Raw genomic sequence first — 19,422 nt, 5'->3', positions numbered from 1 at the left:
CTCCCCGGCAGCTATAGAGACGGCGGGGCTGCTCTAACTGTGCAAGGTGCGGGTTCGCGTGGAGAAGGGCGTGAGCAGGCAGCAGCCCAGAGGGCTGTGTGTGGAGGTGTTGTCTGAGGAGGGGGTTCCAGGAAGTGGACCCCAGGAAGTGACATCACATCCTTAACAGACCCCAACCGAAATGGAACCTGGTTACCAGGCACCCACATTCTAACGACGGCTCCAGAGCCAGTGCACTTGGCTGGAGACAGTTGAAGACACAGGATGTTCTCCTCTTGTTTCCCGGTCTCCTGGGGCTTCTCCGCCAGGAAACCCTGGACTGCGAGGTTCTTCGGTGGCTGCAGGCGTCTGTGGAACCCTCCACCCAGGCGCCTGTGGCCTATTTTGAGGAGGTCACCTAAGGTAACGCTGGGTGGCCTGGAGAAGGCCAGTCTGGGACCGGCCTCCATTGGGGGCCCTCCCTGGGCAGGCCCGCTTTCCCTCATCTCCATGTCGCTGAAGGGGGACTTGAGAGGAGGTGTCCCCTCTGGGCAGGAATGGCTTGTTGAACACTTGGTGACCTGGGGGTCCTGTCATGGCCGCACCCAAGGACAGGGCTGATAAGGGGGATAGAGGACCCCTGGGGGGCATCTTCTCTGTGTCAATGGGAATACAAGGCTCCCACTCTGTCAGCTTTTCTGCCCCTGAAGGAGGTCTGTGCAGACAGTGGTGGATGTGTGTCACGACTGCAGATGTCTTATGGGTCGGAGAAGCAGACAGGGCTCTGAGGCTCCTGCCTGGCCTCTGGGCACTGTATTTACAGGACTCCACACACGGGACGGGACAGGACCTGGTCCACGGAGATCCCCGCTCCACCTCCCTGCAGGAGGCGCAGGTGCCCCACGACAGCAGCAGAGCCCAGGACGCGCTCAGGGTGAGTGTGAGCGAGGAGACTCCACACCCAGGAAGCCCCGGGCCCCGCTGCTGCCCCACTTCTCCCCTGGGCTGCCTCTTAAGAGAGCTGCTGGCAAAGGGATCTGATGCCCCGTCTCCCCCATCTGCCGTCACAACCCAGGACCTGCCTTGGCCAGACGCAAAGTCAGTGCCCACGTACGAGTCCGAATCTCAGAAAGAGACTCGGACAGAACTTCAGTATACGTAAAGTCAAGGGTATTTCTGCATTTTTCTACACGTTGTCCTGTTTCTTCTCCATCCCCAAGTGTCCACATTCACCTGAAGACCCTGAGCCCTCCCAGCCCAGGCTCAGCTGCTGTGTTCTCATCCCTTGAACGGGGTGTTGTGACAGCAGTCACGGGGATGAAGTGGTGCAGGCAGGGAGGGGCCGGCACTGCGGTGCCGACACAGGGATCCGAGACACTGATGCATTTCATCATCGCCCTTCACCCCTGGTACTGATGATGCCGAGAACCTTGGATCTGCTCAGGGCTCCCCTGTTCCACCTCAGGCACAACAGCTTGAGGCTTGAGCATTCGGTCTAATCTCCAGCCCCAAGAGCCAGGGGGTCCCCGGTGCTGCCTCTGATTCATGTCTCTCCTCCTTCCACCCCAGGGGGGAGCTGGACCATCAGGGAGCAGGGATGAGGCCTACAGGGCTTGGAGCCTCCGGCGACACAGGCTGGAGAAGCTGGTGGCAAAGCTGGTGCCTGCCGTCCTGGGCGGCCAGCCATCCTATGTGAACACATTTCTGGGCAGTTATCGAACTTTTGCCACCGCCCAGCAGGTGCTGGACCATCTGTTCCGAAGGTGAGCACTGTGTCTTCATGGGACATTGGGGACCTGGCCACCTACCAGCAGTGCCATGAGGCATTGTTCCTCTACCTCTCTGAGCCTCAGGGTCCCCCCTGAACACTGGGGTCAAGAGAGGATCAGGCCCTAGGAGGGTAGGAACAGAGGGAGACCTTCATGGAAGGTGCTCTCCAGGGACCTGGCTCACGGAAAGGGCAGCTGGCGGGGCTGTGGTTGTGCGAATTTGTCATTGTCCTCCTGCCCAAGGGCTAGCGTCTGCCTCCTGTGTCACTGGGACTTCGGCCTTGGGCGCAACTGTTTTCCCATTTCAAAGGGGATCTGTGATGCCATTAGCTGTCCCTGTCCTGGGAGAGTGAGAGCAGGGATCCCTGGGAGGGACAAGTGGGGTCCCAGGCCCACTCAGATGTGCGCCGTGGGGCCAGGTGGGCTCACTCACTCATTCCTCAAATGTATAGGAAGGGCCCCCAGGGACAGGGGCTTTTCTAGGAACAACCATCATTTAATGCATCGAGCAGACATCAGCCCTGCCCTCCAGGGCTTCCATTCTCTCGGGTGTCACACTGTCACACTAGACAGCACATCCAGCTAGTGTGCTCGGGACAGTGCATGTGACGCCTTCCTGCTCTCCTCTAGATACGGATGCGTCCTCCCTGTTACAGAAGAGGACGGGGGACCCCTGCACCAGCTGAAAGAGTGAGTCTCTTGGATTGAAGCGGGAAGGATTCCTTCCCCAAATAGTGTGTGAAGCTCTGGGCTCTCTGGTTGGGCAGAGGTGGGCGGAATCCTGGATCCCGCATATCCTGCGAGTCTGGCTTGAGAGCAGAAGTCCTAGGGCTTCCCCTGGCAAAGAAGAGACGAGACCCAGAGAGCTGTGGATGGGACTGTGGCGCTGTGAGGGGCATCTGGGAGGTCAGAGGACAGAGTCAAAAGTGAAGAAAACCCACAAGCATCCCCTATCCATCCCATCCCTGCCCACACGCCCTTTGGGAGACACAGAACACGAGGGGTGGAGAGCATCCTGCCCACCATCTAGGGGAGCCTCAATGGTGGGGACTCAGCTGGTGCTCAGGGGACCCAGGGAGCCTCAGGGGACAGCTGAGCCCATCCTGATGATGCTGAGTGGCAGGGGCATGAGGAGACCCAGGCAGGGTCCCTGGAGGATTCTGCAGCCAGCAGGTGCAGGAGCTAAAGTCTGAGGAGTGAGGAGGCCCGTGGGCAGCCTGGATGGCCGACACAGCCTGTCTGTTCCCTCCTGGCTCAGGCACTCATAGAGCAGTTCCTGTGTCCCTTAGAGGGCAGTGGCCAGAGCACACAGCCTGCCTGTCCTCACAGACGTGCCATCCAGTGGGGAGGGGCAGGGAGAGGGACATAGCAGTGTGACAGGTGTCCCTGAAGCGGTGGACAGGTGGTCACGCCATTGAGCCAGGGCTGTCCCTTCAGAAGGCTTGTAGCAGCCCCTCCTCTGTGTCCAAGCCCGCCTCTGCCCACACTGCCAGCTGAGATGGGACATGGAGCAGAGCCGGCCTCTGGATGGGCAGGAGCCAAAGGCAAAAAGGCCCAGGTCCCTGCAGGGCTAACCTGGGAGCCCAACGTGGTAGGAACGGCCAAGGCTCTGACTCTGGTGTCCCCCTGACTACCCCCAGGGCCATGGCCTCCATCCTGGGCACCTGGATGTTCCAGTACCCAGACGATTTCCACCAGCCTCCAGAATTCCCATGCTTGAAGACCGTTGTTGCTTACGTCGAGCTCAGCATGCCTGGCTCAGACCTGGAGCGGCAGGCCCACCTCCTCCTGGCACAGCTGGAGCAACTGGAACTCCCAGAGGCAGACAGTGATGGTGAGGAGGATGCAGGGTGGGGGATCTGGTGGGTGGGGAGGGGAAGGCACTGGACCCCACAGAGCAGAGTCTGGGAAGACTCCCTGGGGGTGGAATCCTGGAGTGAGATTTGACTGAGTAGCAGTGAGGGCTCCCCTGGCTTTGGGAGACCCGTGGGAAAGCAGTCCTACTGATGAGAGTTTCCCTTCTTGGAGCTACAGCACCAGCTCCAGGACCCGCTGGGGAAACCCCTCTGGGTGGAGAGCCAGCTCCAGCTCTCCCGCCTGCGACAGCGCCAGAGCCAGAGCCAGAGCCAGAGCCAGATCCAGAGCAGAGGGACGCGCTGTAAGTATCAGTCCAGCTCGGCTGCCACCCGTCGCCTTCAGGGCCGGGACGCCCACTGTCCTTGAGGTGTCTGTGATTTAGAATTCCGGATTATTCTTAGAGGTGATAACATATTCCTTGCGGCTTGTTGTGTCTGTGTTTTATTGTTAATAGAAACATCAAAGTGCCCTACATGTCTCTGTTTGGATAGACTCACTTCTCTGCACCAGACACACAGGGCGGGGATGTGGCCAAGTGGCCCCAGCACATTCCCACCCTCTCCCTGCAGGTCCTGTGAGGCAGCGGCCTCCTCTCTCTTGTCTGCTGTGGGCCCAGGGCCCAGCTCAGGGCCTCCGCCAACACTCCCTGAGACCCCACCCTTGGTAAGTGGCCGCCCATGTCATGATCAAGACAAGGACTTAGAAGGCAACCCCAAATTTTGATCTTAGAGGATTTGTTTTTTCCCAGCAGTGAGACTGATTTTGTGTTTGTGTGAATGTTGCCTGTTTGTCCGACATCCATGGAGCCAGCGGTTCACATGCCATTCCCCATACGGCCACCAGAGGGAGGGATGTCACTGCTTCTGAGAAACACTGTTCCATTCCAAAGTGGTCCTTCCCAATTTAGCCCTCCTCAGAACATGTTTTAGAAAGTGAGGATTCCTTTAAGCTATAGAGGTTTGGTTTTTTCCTTCAATCTCGTTTCAGGTCTAATCTCAATACACCTTCATTCACAAACAGCAATTGAGCCACTGAGTGGAAGTTGTCACTTGGGATACACAGACGTGTGTTCTTCTGTGTCCAGCCCCCATCTGTGTCCACCTCTGTCCCTTCCTCTCTCCCTCCAACCGTCTGCGTTTGTAAATATCTATTTAAATAAAAGACTTTGACAATCAGTGCAATGTACAAGAGATATTTTAATTCATGTTGCCTTGTGTGCGTGTGATGTAGATTTGGGTAGAAAGCGGTCTGCTCACAGGACAGTGGGGTTGTCCCTGAATCCCTAGGAGACAATTGAAGCGGGGCAGTAGGTCTCAGTGGGAGTCACTCACCGGGGAAGGTCTCCTGCTCAGCACAGCCAAGGTGGGTCCTCATCGACTTCTATCCCCAGAGCACTGAGTCTGCTTTCGCCTGGGGCGCTTTGCTACAATCCCGTGTATCCTAAAGTGTCAGAAGAAAGAACAGTGATGATAAGAACTGTGGGAGAGGGACAGGTTTTGATTTCAATTACCTGCTCCTCTACCTACAACGGCTTTCCCTGGATTGTATTATAAGGAACGCTCAGCAACCTGGGAGCAGAGTCTACACCTTGGACTTGAGCATATTACAGGTCTCTCGCCCAGCACTTGGCCAAGAAGATGGACGTGTACTGCTGAGTGAATAGAGTTGGGAGGGAAGATAGGACAGGTTAGGGGAATGTATTTGAAATGGGGACTCTCCTGGAGCTTTCCTGACAGGAAGTCATCAAACCTAGGCACCTTCCTCCCCTGCCAGGCCCTTTACTCCTGAAGACCTTCCCACAGAGCCCCTCAGCCAGGACCCACATGATCCCAGGGCTCTCCCACATCACATCTCAGCATCTGCTCTCACTTCTGTTCTCATTTTGGCCCCCTTGACTCTCCTACTGTGTGGCTCTGCACTCTAGGTCTCAGGGGACACCTCTGACTCCCTCAGGGATCCAAAGTCAGAATATTAGATCCTACGGACCTGAAGTTTCACGATGGGACTGAATTTATGAATCAGTCACCACATGGAGAAATACCGCTCTGCATGACTGTCATAATGCGGGGGGGGGGGGGCGGTTTCTCTGCAACAATCCATGTTAAATCGATGGCATAAAAGAAGCATGTTTTTCTTGCAATGAGCATCCCTACTAAATTTAGCCATTTCTCTGATGAGGCTCTAAAAGACCTGACGCATTACATGAGGAACGGAGTGAAGTGATATTGTGCTATAACGCAGTATATAATGCTGTGATACTTCTAAAAATTGTTATTATCCAGTTGGGCTAGGGTAATTGAAAAAAAAATAACCTTGTGACCCTTGAATTTCAATATGACTCTTGAAATTTCTCATGTTTCCAGGAAATTCAGAAGATGGTGGTGAACTCACCCATTTCTTTCTCGGCATTCGTTGAGATGGTCCTGTGTTTTCTCCTCACACTGTTAATGGAATGGAGTACAGTCATGCATTTTTCTAAGGTGAAGCCATCCTGCATTCCAGGAATCAATCCCACTTGCTCATGGTGTGCAGTTCTTCTTACACAGATGGGTACGAATGACAAGTTTATAGATTTTTTTCTGCCCTTTCTACCTCAGCTCAGGCTTCCTGCGCCCTGGTAGGGTGGCTGGTGGTGGCCAGGACACAACACTGAACCACAGAGGGTTTTGCCTTCTCATTAGTCATGATAATTGTTCTTAGTAACCCCTGATGCTTGATTTACACAGTCATGACTGTCAGACAGACCTGCACTCACCCATTCCCCCCACCCCGTGTCTCACTCTCCACTCGATCCTTCTGGGATTCATTCGCTTCTTTTTTCAATCCACCCGTTCTCACTCTCAGTGACAGCCTGACAGCGGCAAACTCTCTGAGTCTCTTGGATCTGAACACAATGATATTTTGCTTTTACTCCTGAGTCATGGCTTAGAAGGAAAACTAGATGGACATTCCTGTGATGTGTCCCTTCGCATCTGAGATGTCATTCTGAAGTCTTGAAGTCAGTGGCAGCCTGGCCTCGCACAAAGTAGGCTCACTTGGACCGCCGGGCCCTGGCTGGTCTGAGAAGCATCCGTGCAGATGGGGCACTGCCCTTGGAGGGGCATCAGCAGGGCCCTCGCGGGTCAGGAGGCAGGGGAGGGGAAAAGTGGGCAAGAGCCTCTCCTGTGGTTTCCATGGGGATCAACAGGGAGGCAGGACTAGCAGGTGGGAGGACTCAAGCATCTCTGGGTGGAGGGGCTGCCCCTACTTGTCTGTCCCCGCCCTGGGTGTGCTCACTGGCATCTTCTACTGTCTCTAGGAACTGACTAGCCCTGGGAGGGGCAGCCCCTCCAGGCTCAGTGGGACCCAGGTGTCAAAGTGTCAGAAAACAGACAATAAAAAACGGCTAGCATACATGTCCAAACCACAGGCCTCCGTTTCCACATCCGTGGAGGGCGGGATTGGTCTCAGTGGCCCTCCAAGGCCCAGCCCTGCACTCTCAGAGTCCAGCCAGCTCCCAGGACCTCCCCAAATTCTGGTCCTAAGCGTCTGGGCTCAGCTAGGCAGCCACACCACTACCCAGCCCTGCAGCTCAGGCATTTCAAGGCCAGTGGGTCGCCTGGGGCCTCTGTGGGAGAGCAGGCCGTGGTGGGGCTGCTGGCTCAGCCTCCAGGTTGGACTTCACAAATGGAACGGGGGGCTCTGGGCTGGAATAATGCAGGCTTGTTCGCCACGGGAAGGACGGGGGTAACCGAGTCAGAGCACAGACTGCCAGTGCCTGGAGAACCATGCTGAGGCCAGGGCCGTCGGGGTCGGCAACTGGGAGCGCGCATCCTGCCGGGATCCTGTAAGATGGTGGCTGCTGTTTAATGCTGACGCTCACACTGCCCAGAAGGCTTCTGGAAATAAACACGCTCTCATAAACACAGGAACTTCCTGAGAAACAGTCAAACAAGGCTGGGAGACAAATGCAGGGCACGCGGCACGCGGCCCACCAACCGTCAGACAGCACCCCTCGCACCCACTCCCTTTGTCACCACGGCTGCCTGGCCTGTCAGTGGAGACGGCGAGTGGCCTGGTTTCCTGACCGCTTGGCCAGTGGCCAAAAGTCAGGGCTGAGGTTGGCACTTGTCCACCAGTGCTGTCCAGGGGACAGCAGGTGCCACAGAAGGATCTGTGGGGGCTCCTTGTGTCTGGCCAGAGGGACAAGATCTGCAGAGGGGTGTGGGGGTGCTGATCCTGCACCCAGGAAGTACACTGGCTAACTGGCCGTCCTTTCCTGGAATCCCTGAGAGCCAGCAAGATGGGCGCCTTGACATTTGGGACAGGACTGAGCCACCCCATGTCTGTCCTGAGTCTTGTCTTTCTGCCTGTCCTCCTGACAAGGTGGCGCTCTGCGCATTCTCATCTGGAGACAGGAAGACAGAGGCTCACAGGGGCACAGTGACCTGCCCAAGGCCACACAGCCGCAGCCAGGAAGGACTCAGACTCCATGTCCAGCCCCTTCCCACTGGGACATGGCCTGTAGCTGCAGAAGGCCCCAGCTGCAGCCCACAGAGGGTTCTCGGGAGTCGTTTTGACTCCAGAACCAGGGAGAGCAGGAGACCCCCACGCCCCACATCTGCAACTGATAGCTACTGATAACAAAAACAACAACAAAAAAATAGGCACGTCCAGAGCGGCCCAGGGCCAGAGTATCCTTCTTGAAGGCAGAAGTTGAGTCAGCTGGCCTCCTTCTTGCCAGGTTGGGTGGGATCCTGGTCCTCAGCACCTGCCACGGCACTGGTGGCTTGGGGGACCCCGCAGCCTCTAAAACAAGCTCCTGGACCCCCTTGCCAGCCACTTGTCATACCTTCTCCCTTCTGGCTGCCAGGATTTCTTTAATATTCCTCTTCCCATCCAGGTCCGAGAAGCACCCCAGGTTGTCGGGGATGGTGTGGTGGGTCTGGCAGGCAGGACAGGTCACAATGACCACACCCTGGTGATAGGCAAGCTTGGAGATATGCTTGGAGGACCCAGTCCCACATACATTGCAGGTGAAGACTAGCTGGTAGTGCGCGGGCGCGGGTCCCTTCTCGGAGCTGGAGGGACGCCAGCCCCAGCCCCAGCCCCAGCCCCAGGCCCGCCTTCTCCCTGCGGCCTCCAGGCAGGCACCGAGCCCCCAGCCGCCACCTCAGGCCAAGCATCCGGGAGTCCCGCGCCTCTCAACAGTCTCGGCAGGCAGCTCAGCTCTGCCCACAGGATCCCGCCCGCAGGCCCAACCCGCCATGATCTGCGCAGCGGAGACTGACCCCCGCCCCGGCTCTCCAGGCGCCCCGGCTCTCCCCGCGCCGACAAGGCCGCCCCCCACCCCAGCTGTCCCGCCGCAGCCATAATCGCCCATCGCCCCATGCCCCGGCTTTCCCGGCGCGGCCGAGAACGACCCCCGGCCCGGCTCTCCCCGCGCCCCGGCTCTCCCCGCGCCCCGGCTATTCCTGCGCGGCAGAGGACACCCCCGGACCAGAGTGTACAGCCGCAGACGAGATCGCCCCGTCCCACACAATGGCTTTCCCGGCGCGGCCGAGACCGACCCCCGCCCCAGCTGTCCCGCTGCAGGCGTGATCGCCCCCCGCCCCATGCCCAGGCTCTCCCGGCGAGGCCGAGAACGACCCCGACCCCGGCTCTCCCCGCGCCCGGGCTCTCCACGCGCGGCCAAGGCCGCCTCCCACCACATCTCTCACGCCGCAGCCGAGATCGGCCCCCGCCCCATGCCCCAGCTCCCCCGGCGCGGCGGAGGCCGCCCGCGCCCCTGCTCTCCACGCGGCCAGGGTCTGCCCGCGCGGCAGAGGCCACCTCCGTACTACACTGTACAGCCGCAGCCGAGATCGCCCCCCGCCCCAGCCCCGGCTTTCCATGCGCGCCCGAGAACGACTCCCGCACTGGCTCTCCACGCCCGGCCGAGGCCGCTCCCTGCCTTGGCTCTCCCCGCGCGGCCGAGGACGCCCCCCACCCCAGCTGTCCCTGCGCCGCGGCTCCCCCCGCGCGACCAAGGCCGCCCCCAACACCAGCTGTCCCGCTGCAGCCGAGATCGCCCCCCGCCGCATGCAGCGGCTTTCCCGTCGCGGCCGAGAACGACCCCCGCCCCAGCTGTCCCGCCGCAGCCGTGATCGCCCCCCGCCCCATGCCCAGGCTCTCCCAGCGCGGCCGAGAACGACCCCGGCCCCGGCTCTCCCCGCGTCCCGGCTCTCCCCGCGCGGCCAAGGCCGCCCCCCACACCAGCTGTCCGGCTGCAGCCGAGATCGCCCCCCGCCCCAAGCCCAGGCTCGCCTGGCATGGCCGAGAACGAACCCAGCCCCAGGCTCCCTGCGCAGCAGCCGCCTCCGCCCGCCGCCCTGGCTCACCCAGCCCAGCCTAGACCGCCCCAACCGGGCTCCCCGCTCCTGGCCCACCCCTTCCCCTGCCCCTCCACTGCAGATTTCTCCCCTCCTGTTCTGGCCCTCCAGGCACAGCTCATACCGCCCCTCCCCGCCCCGCCCCAATTCCGCGCGCGGCCCAGGCCACGCCTTCGACATCTTGGGAGCAGGCTTCCCTAGGCTGTCGCTTTAAAGATGGTTTGGATGGAAAAAAAAAAAAAAAGGAAAAACAGAAAACAGCATAAATACAAAACAGACACACTCATAGAAATAGAAAACAAACTTGTGGCTGCCAAGGGGGAGGGGCGTGGGACGGGACAACCTGGGAGTTGGAATGTGCAGATACTGACAGGCAGATGCAGAATAGATGAACAAGATTATACTGTATAGCACAGGGAAATACATACGAGATCTTGTGGTAGCTCACAGCCAAAGACATTTTCCAAAGAATATATGTATGTTCATGTATCACTGAAACATTGTGCTCTCCACGGAAAATTGACCAAATGATAAAGAAAGATTAATTAATTGCCCAAATACCTGTCTATATAAATCAACCTTTTTAAATAAAATACCAAAAAGGGGAGGGGGAAAGAAAAAGCTGCGGATTCTTTCCATAGCATCCCGGTGTGTTTGAGCACATGGAGTGACCCTACTCGTTCCTTCAGCGAGCATTCGTTGAACGCCTCCTGTGTGCCTGATACTGTGCCTGGTGCCCAAGAAATACTCCTTCTCCTGAAAAAGCGTACAGTCGGACATGGAAATAAGCAGCTACAGCAGCGTCTGGGCAGTTCTGTCCTACTCAGCCGGGCCCCGCTAGTTCAGACATGATCACAATTCGGGGAAGGACTGAGATAAGGACTGTATTCGTGCTAGTCTAGAAAGCAAGTCGTCTAAGCGAGCTGAAAGAGAAAGCACCGAAAAGTACAAATGGCTTCAAGGGCCCTAAGAGCATCCATTGACATGCTACAGCAGTGAAGGCAGAATCCACTCTAAGGAGCAGAGACCAGAGAGAGCACTCACCTTACAAGGGCAAAACTCTGACTGCCCTGTTGCCATCCCAGTTGAGGGAGTGGGACCTATAGGAAGGAAAAGTGCCCTGAAAGTACAAAGGTAAGTGGTAATATGATAAGGCTGAGAACGGGCCAAATGAGCAGCCGTGACAATGACACAGTGACTTCCGTGAATCAGTCTCGTGTGAGCTGCCTGAACATGGAACCCCCACTATCTCAGTGGCTTAATACAATCCCGGGCTTTTCTTCACTTGCGTAATGTCCAAAAGGGGTTTATCTTCCTTGGTGGGTAGCTCTTCTCCTAGCCAGAGTTCAGGGATCCAGGTTCATTTTATCCACTGAATCTATCATTTCGACATATGGCTTCTCAGGTCTCAAGGACGTGAAGGAGAACGTGTGGGAGATTTTCATGGGCTGTGCTGAAGTTCACATGCCACCGTCAGACCTCAACAGCTGAGCATGCCCGACTGCGAGGGAGGCCGGGAAATGGAGTCCAGCTGCATCTGTGCCCACGAACAGGAGGACGTGACCTTGGTAAGCAGCTAGGCCAGACCGCCACACGGAGCTAGAGGTAGAGGCCAGCTCCCTGTGGGTGGGCACCCCCTCTCGCCCTGACCTTGCTATCTCTGATGCCGAGTTGAGAATCTTGGGCCCCCGGGTCATGAGGCCCCTACTGCCATTTCCTCCATGCCATGCTGCCCGTGGCCTTGCTCTCTCTCACGTCCCCATTGTAGTCCATCAGAACAATTATTACTTCCTGATCACATCCTTCCTTGTCATTCAGTTTACTCGCTGGCCTTCCTCCTACCTGGACGGAAGCTCCCTGAATGCGTGGAAGCAGCCTATGAGATGGTCACGTCACTCTACTGATGTGAGCCACCATCTGCCCATCTGTCCCTGGGTCACTGCATATCCAGCTGGAGAAGTTCAGCCTGCCAGACTGTGTAATCAGACAAGTGGACAGTTTTCCTGCTCCCAGGACTGTGCTACTGAGTGTGCACAGTGGACACAGGCTGTCTCTAATCCCAGTTCCAGCCCTGCTACCTGCGTGACCTTGACTCATGAGCTCTAACCTTCCAGCAAGGGCCTCAGGCTTTCTCACTCGGTTTGCCTTAGAGAACCGAAACCCTCAGACCTCAGGATGCTATTGCCCATTTCTCCTGTGTGGGGACTGTTTCCTACTGGCGACACAGAGTGTGAGCACTGGTTTACACACACATACACACACACACACACACACACACACACACACACACAAAGACACTCACATTGACACCCGTGTACAATGACATTGAATAAGAATTATCGCGTCCCATCATAAGAGGAACAGACACGGAGGAGGAAGTCAGAGGAAGATAAGTTGGGTCGCAGGCAACACCTACAGGTGACATGACTCTCCAATTTTTTAGGCCTTATTCCACTTGCACCTGAGGACATCCCTAGAAGTACTTTCTAGAATCATTCCCACTGGGCAGCTAGGGAGACACACTGGCCTGGACACACACCAGGACTTCCCCAGGATGGAGAACAGGTAAGGATGAGGAGTGGATTCTGGAAGCCAGGGCGTCTCCTCAAAGCTGCATGCAGACCCTCCCCGGCAGCTATAGAGACGGCGGGGCTGCTCTAACTGTGCAAGGTGCGGGTTCGCGTGGAGAAGGGCGTGAGCAGGCAGCAGCCCAGAGGGCTGTGTGTGGAGGTGTTGTCTGAGGAGGGGGTTCCAGGAAGTGGACCCCAGGAAGTGACATCACATCCTTAACAGACCCCAACCGAAATGGAACCTGGTTACCAGGCACCCACATTCTAACGACGGCTCCAGAGCCAGTGCACTTGGCTGGAGACAGTTGAAGACACAGGATGTTCTCCTCTTGTTTCCCGGTCTCCCGGGGCTTCTCCGCCAGGAAACCCTGGACTGCGAGGTTCTTCGGTGGCTGCAGGCGTCTGTGGAACCCTCCACCCAGGCGCCTGTGGCCTATTTTGAGGAGGTCACCTAAGGTAACGCTGGGTGGCCTGGAGAAGGCCAGTCTGGGACCGGCCTCCATTGGGGGCCCTCCCTGGGCAGGCCCGCTTTCCCTCATCTCCATGTCGCTGAAGGGGGACTTGAGAGGAGGTGTCCCCTCTGGGCAGGAATGGCTTGTTGAACACTTGGTGACCTGGGGGTCCTGTCATGGCCGCACCCAAGGACAGGGCTGATAAGGGGGATAGAGGACCCCTGGGGGGCATCTTCTCTGTGTCAATGGGAATACAAGGCTCCCACTCTGTCAGCTTTTCTGCCCCTGAAGGAGGTCTGTGCAGACAGTGGTGGATGTGTGTCACGACTGCAGATGTCTTATGGGTCGGAGAAGCAGACAGGGCTCTGAGGCTCCTGCCTGGCCTCTGGGCACTGTATTTACAGGACTCCACACACGGGACGGGACAGGACCTGGTCCACGGAGATCCCCGCTCCACCTCCCTGCAGGAGGCGCAGGTGCCCCACGACAGCAGCAGAGCCCAGGACGCGCTCAGGGTGAGTGTGAGCGAGGAGACTCCACACCCAGGAAGCCCCGGGCCCCGCTGCTGCCCCACTTCTCCCCTGGGCTGCCTCTTAAGAGAGCTGCTGGCAAAGGGATCTGATGCCCCGTCTCCCCCATCTGCCGTCACAACCCAGGACCTGCCTTGGCCAGACGCAAAGTCAGTGCCCACGTACGAGTCCGAATCTCAGAAAGAGACTCGGACAGAACTTCAGTATACGTAAAGTCAAGGGTATTTCTGCATTTTTCTACACGTTGTCCTGTTTCTTCTCCATCCCCAAGTGTCCACATTCACCTGAAGACCCTGAGCCCTCCCAGCCCAGGCTCAGCTGCTGTGTTCTCATCCCTTGAACGGGGTGTTGTGACAGCAGTCACGGGGATGAAGTGGTGCAGGCAGGGAGGGGCCGGCACTGCGGTGCCGACACAGGGATCCGAGACACTGATGCATTTCATCATCGCCCTTCACCCCTGGTACTGATGATGCTGAGAACCTTGGATCTGCTCAGGGCTCCCCTGTTCCACCTCAGGCACAACAGCTTGAGGCTTGAGCATTCGGTCTAATCTCCAGCCCCAAGAGCCAGGGGGTCCCCGGTGCTGCCTCTGATTCATGTCTCTCCTCCTTCCACCCCAGGGGGGAGCTGGACCATCAGGGAGCAGGGATGAGGCCTACAGGGCTTGGAGCCTCCGGCGACACAGGCTGGAGAAGCTGGTGGCAAAGCTGGTGCCTGCCGTCCTGGGCGGCCAGCCATCCTATGTGAACACATTTCTGGGCAGTTATCGAACTTTTGCCACCGCCCAGCAGGTGCTGGACCATCTGTTCCGAAGGTGAGCACTGTGTCTTCATGGGACATTGGGGACCTGGCCACCTACCAGCAGTGCCATGAGGCATTGTTCCTCTACCTCTCTGAGCCTCAGGGTCCCCCCTGAACACTGGGGTCAAGAGAGGATCAGGCCCTAGGAGGGTAGGAACAGAGGGAGACCTTCATGGAAGGTGCTCTCCAGGGACCTGGCTCACGGAAAGGGCAGCTGGCGGGGCTGTGGTTGTGCGAATTTGTCATTGTCCTCCTGCCCAAGGGCTAGCGTCTGCCTCCTGTGTCACTGGGACTTCGGCCTTGGGCGCAACTGTTTTCCCATTTCAAAGGGGATCTGTGATGCCATTAGCTGTCCCTGTCCTGGGAGAGTGAGAGCAGGGATCCCTGGGAGGGACAAGTGGGGTCCCAGGCCCACTCAGATGTGCGCCGTGGGGCCAGGTGGGCTCACTCACTCATTCCTCAAATGTATAGGAAGGGCCCCCAGGGACAGGGGCTTTTCTAGGAACAACCATCATTTAATGCATCGAGCAGACATCAGCCCTGCCCTCCAGGGCTTCCATTCTCTCGGGTGTCACACTGTCACACTAGACAGCACATCCAGCTAGTGTGCTCGGGACAGTGCATGTGACGCCTTCCTGCTCTCCTCTAGATACGGATGCGTCCTCCCTGTTACAGAAGAGGACGGGGGACCCCTGCACCAGCTGAAAGAGTGAGTCTCTTGGATTGAAGCGGGAAGGATTCCTTCCCCAAATAGTGTGTGAAGCTCTGGGCTCTCTGGTTGGGCAGAGGTGGGCGGAATCCTGGATCCCGCATATCCTGCGAGTCTGGCTTGAGAGCAGAAGTCCTAGGGCTTCCCCTGGCAAAGAAGAGACGAGACCCAGAGAGCTGTGGATGGGACTGTGGCGCTGTGAGGGGCATCTGGGAGGTCAGAGGACAGAGTCAAAAGTGAAGAAAACCCACAAGCATCCCCTATCCATCCCATCCCTGCCCACACGCCCTTTGGGAGACACAGAACACGAGGGGTGGAGAGCATCCTGCCCACCATCTAGGGGAGCCTCAATGGTGGGGACTCAGCTGGTGCTCAGGGGACCCAGGGAGCCTCAGGGGACAGCTGAGCCCATCCTGATGATGCTGAGTGGCAGGGGCATGAGGAGACCCAGGCAGGGTCCCTGGAGGATTCTGCAGCCAGCAGGTGCAGGAGCTAAAGTCTGAGGAGTGAGGAGGCCCGTGGGCAGCCTGGATGGCCGACACAGCCTGTCTGTTCCCTCCTGGCTCAGGCACTCATAGAGCAGTTCCTGTGTCCCTTAGAGGGCAGTGGCCAGAGCACACAGCCTGCCTGTCCTCACAGACGTGCCATCCAGTGGGGAGGGGCAGGGAGAGGGACATAGCAGTGTGACAGGTGTCCCTGAAGCGGTGGACAGGTGGTCACGCCATTGAGCCAGGGCTGTCCCTTCAGAAGGCTTGTAGCAGCCCCTCCTCTGTGTCCAAGCCCGCCTCTGCCCACACTGCCAGCTGAGATGGGACATGGAGCAGAGCCGGCCTCTGGATGGGCAGGAGCCAAAGGCAAAAAGGCCCAGGTCCCTGCAGGGCTAACCTGGGAGCCCAACGTGGTAGGAACGGCCAAGGCTCTGACTCTGGTGTCCCCCTGACTACCCCCAGGGCCATGGCCTCCATCCTGGGCACCTGGATGTTCCAGTACCCAGACGATTTCCACCAGCCTCCAGAATTCCCATGCTTGAAGACCGTTGTTGCTTACGTCGAGCTCAGCATGCCTGGCTCAGACCTGGAGCGGCAGGCCCACCTCCTCCTGGCACAGCTGGAGCAACTGGAACTCCCAGAGGCAGACAGTGATGGTGAGGAGGATGCAGGGTGGGGGATCTGGTGGGTGGGGAGGGGAAGGCACTGGACCCCACAGAGCAGAGTCTGGGAAGACTCCCTGGGGGTGGAATCCTGGAGTGAGATTTGACTGAGTAGCAGTGAGGGCTCCCCTGGCTTTGGGAGACCCGTGGGAAAGCAGTCCTACTGATGAGAGTTTCCCTTCTTGGAGCTACAGCACCAGCTCCAGGACCCGCTGGGGAAACCCCTCTGGGTGGAGAGCCAGCTCCAGCTCTCCCGCCTGCGACAGCGCCAGAGCCAGAGCCAGAGCCAGAGCCAGATCCAGAGCAGAGGGACGCGCTGTAAGTATCAGTCCAGCTCGGCTGCCACCCGTCGCCTTCAGGGCCGGGACGCCCACTGTCCTTGAGGTGTCTGTGATTTAGAATTCCGGATTATTCTTAGAGGTGATAACATATTCCTTGCGGCTTGTTGTGTCTGTGTTTTATTGTTAATAGAAACATCAAAGTGCCCTACATGTCTCTGTTTGGATAGACTCACTTCTCTGCACCAGACACACAGGGCGGGGATGTGGCCAAGTGGCCCCAGCACATTCCCACCCTCTCCCTGCAGGTCCTGTGAGGCAGCGGCCTCCTCTCTCTTGTCTGCTGTGGGCCCAGGGCCCAGCTCAGGGCCTCCGCCAACACTCCCTGAGACCCCACCCTTGGTAAGTGGCCGCCCATGTCATGATCAAGACAAGGACTTAGAAGGCAACCCCAAATTTTGATCTTAGAGGATTTGTTTTTTCCCAGCAGTGAGACTGATTTTGTGTTTGTGTGAATGTTGCCTGTTTGTCCGACATCCATGGAGCCAGCGGTTCACATGCCATTCCCCATACGGCCACCAGAGGGAGGGATGTCACTGCTTCTGAGAAACACTGTTCCATTCCAAAGTGGTCCTTCCCAATTTAGCCCTCCTCAGAACATGTTTTAGAAAGTGAGGATTCCTTTAAGCTATAGAGGTTTGGTTTTTTCCTTCAATCTCGTTTCAGGTCTAATCTCAATACACCTTCATTCACAAACAGCAATTGAGCCACTGAGTGGAAGTTGTCACTTGGGATACACAGACGTGTGTTCTTCTGTGTCCAGCCCCCATCTGTGTCCACCTCTGTCCCTTCCTCTCTCCCTCCAACCGTCTGCGTTTGTAAATATCTATTTAAATAAAAGACTTTGACAATCAGTGCAATGTACAAGAGATATTTTAATTCATGTTGCCTTGTGTGCGTGTGATGTAGATTTGGGTAGAAAGCGGTCTGCTCACAGGACAGTGGGGTTGTCCCTGAATCCCTAGGAGACAATTGAAGCGGGGCAGTAGGTCTCAGTGGGAGTCACTCACCGGGGAAGGTCTCCTGCTCAGCACAGCCAAGGTGGGTCCTCATCGACTTCTATCCCCAGAGCACTGAGTCTGCTTTCGCCTGGGGCGCTTTGCTACAATCCCGTGTATCCTAAAGTGTCAGAAGAAAGAACAGTGATGATAAGAACTGTGGGAGAGGGACAGGTTTTGATTTCAATTACCTGCTCCTCTACCTACAACGGCTTTCCCTGGATTGTATTATAAGGAACGCTCAGCAACCTGGGAGCAGAGTCTACACCTTGGACTTGAGCATATTACAGGTCTCTCGCCCAGCACTTGGCCAAGAAGATGGACGTGTACTGCTGAGTGAATAGAGTTGGGAGGGAAGATAGGACAGGTTAGGGGAATGTATTTGAAATGGGGACTCTCCTGGAGCTTTCCTGACAGGAAGTCATCAAACCTAGGCACCTTCCTCCCCTGCCAGGCCCTTTACTCCTGAAGACCTTCCCACAGAGCCCCTCAGCCAGGACCCACATGATCCCAGGGCTCTCCCACATCACATCTCAGCATCTGCTCTCACTTCTGTTCTCATTTTGGCCCCCTTGACTCTCCTACTGTGTGGCTCTGCACTCTAGGTCTCAGGGGACACCTCTGACTCCCTCAGGGATCCAAAGTCAGAATATTAGATCCTACGGACCTGAAGTTTCACGATGGGACTGAATTTATGAATCAGTCACCACATGGAGAAATACCGCTCTGCATGACTGTCATAATGCGGGGGGGGGGGGGCGGTTTCTCTGCAACAATCCATGTTAAATCGATGGCATAAAAGAAGCATGTTTTTCTTGCAATGAGCATCCCTACTAAATTTAGCCATTTCTCTGATGAGGCTCTAAAAGACCTGACGCATTACATGAGGAACGGAGTGAAGTGATATTGTGCTATAACGCAGTATATAATGCTGTGATACTTCTAAAAATTGTTATTATCCAGTTGGGCTAGGGTAATTGAAAAAAAAATAACCTTGTGACCCTTGAATTTCAATATGACTCTTGAAATTTCTCATGTTTCCAGGAAATTCAGAAGATGGTGGTGAACTCACCCATTTCTTTCTCGGCATTCGTTGAGATGGTCCTGTGTTTTCTCCTCACACTGTTAATGGAATGGAGTACAGTCATGCATTTTTCTAAGGTGAAGCCATCCTGCATTCCAGGAATCAATCCCACTTGCTCATGGTGTGCAGTTCTTCTTACACAGATGGGTACGAATGACAAGTTTATAGATTTTTTTCTGCCCTTTCTACCTCAGCTCAGGCTTCCTGCGCCCTGGTAGGGTGGCTGGTGGTGGCCAGGACACAACACTGAACCACAGAGGGTTTTGCCTTCTCATTAGTCATGATAATTGTTCTTAGTAACCCCTGATGCTTGATTTACACAGTCATGACTGTCAGACAGACCTGCACTCACCCATTCCCCCCACCCCGTGTCTCACTCTCCACTCGATCCTTCTGGGATTCATTCGCTTCTTTTTTCAATCCACCCGTTCTCACTCTCAGTGACAGCCTGACAGCGGCAAACTCTCTGAGTCTCTTGGATCTGAACACAATGATATTTTGCTTTTACTCCTGAGTCATGGCTTAGAAGGAAAACTAGATGGACATTCCTGTGATGTGTCCCTTCGCATCTGAGATGTCATTCTGAAGTCTTGAAGTCAGTGGCAGCCTGGCCTCGCACAAAGTAGGCTCACTTGGACCGCCGGGCCCTGGCTGGTCTGAGAAGCATCCGTGCAGATGGGGCACTGCCCTTGGAGGGGCATCAGCAGGGCCCTCGCGGGTCAGGAGGCAGGGGAGGGGAAAAGTGGGCAAGAGCCTCTCCTGTGGTTTCCATGGGGATCAACAGGGAGGCAGGACTAGCAGGTGGGAGGACTCAAGCATCTCTGGGTGGAGGGGC

At 56.7% G+C, this 19,422-nt stretch overlaps 2 protein-coding genes across 3 annotated transcripts; both read left to right on the top strand.

Moving 5' to 3' along the window:
* The first annotated feature begins 264 nt into the window (after positions 1–264).
* Positions 265–4,780, top strand: LOC140699537 (ral guanine nucleotide dissociation stimulator-like). The gene is made up of 8 exons (XM_072972206.1): positions 265–402; positions 803–913; positions 1,549–1,742; positions 2,379–2,438; positions 3,389–3,582; positions 3,783–3,906; positions 4,175–4,268; positions 4,593–4,780. The coding sequence occupies exons 1-8, from the start codon at positions 265–267 to the stop codon at positions 4,596–4,598; spliced, it is 921 nt and encodes a 306-aa protein (XP_072828307.1). The 3' UTR covers positions 4,599–4,780.
* A 7,981-nt stretch (positions 4,781–12,761) lies between these two features.
* On the top strand, positions 12,762–18,970 carry LOC107035233 (ral guanine nucleotide dissociation stimulator-like). Of its 2 annotated transcripts, none has more exons than XM_072970896.1 (8): positions 12,762–12,981; positions 13,382–13,492; positions 14,128–14,321; positions 14,958–15,017; positions 15,968–16,161; positions 16,362–16,485; positions 16,754–16,847; positions 18,548–18,970. In XM_072970896.1, the coding sequence occupies exons 1-8, from the start codon at positions 12,844–12,846 to the stop codon at positions 18,803–18,805; spliced, it is 1,173 nt and encodes a 390-aa protein (XP_072826997.1). In that variant the 5' UTR covers positions 12,762–12,843; the 3' UTR covers positions 18,806–18,970. The 2 variants fall into 2 exon arrangements, with proteins under 2 accessions (XP_072826997.1, XP_072826998.1); XM_072970897.1 differs by lacking the exon at positions 18,548–18,970 and adding an exon at positions 17,172–17,359.
* Positions 18,971–19,422: the final 452 nt, after the last annotated feature.

The sequence above is a fragment of the Vicugna pacos genome, chromosome 11 (genome assembly GCF_048564905.1).
Source record: "Vicugna pacos chromosome 11, VicPac4, whole genome shotgun sequence".
Classification (NCBI taxonomy): domain Eukaryota; kingdom Metazoa; phylum Chordata; class Mammalia; order Artiodactyla; family Camelidae; genus Vicugna; species Vicugna pacos.
Note: the sequence above shows the minus strand (reverse complement) of the source record. Positions and strands in the feature narration are given on the sequence as shown.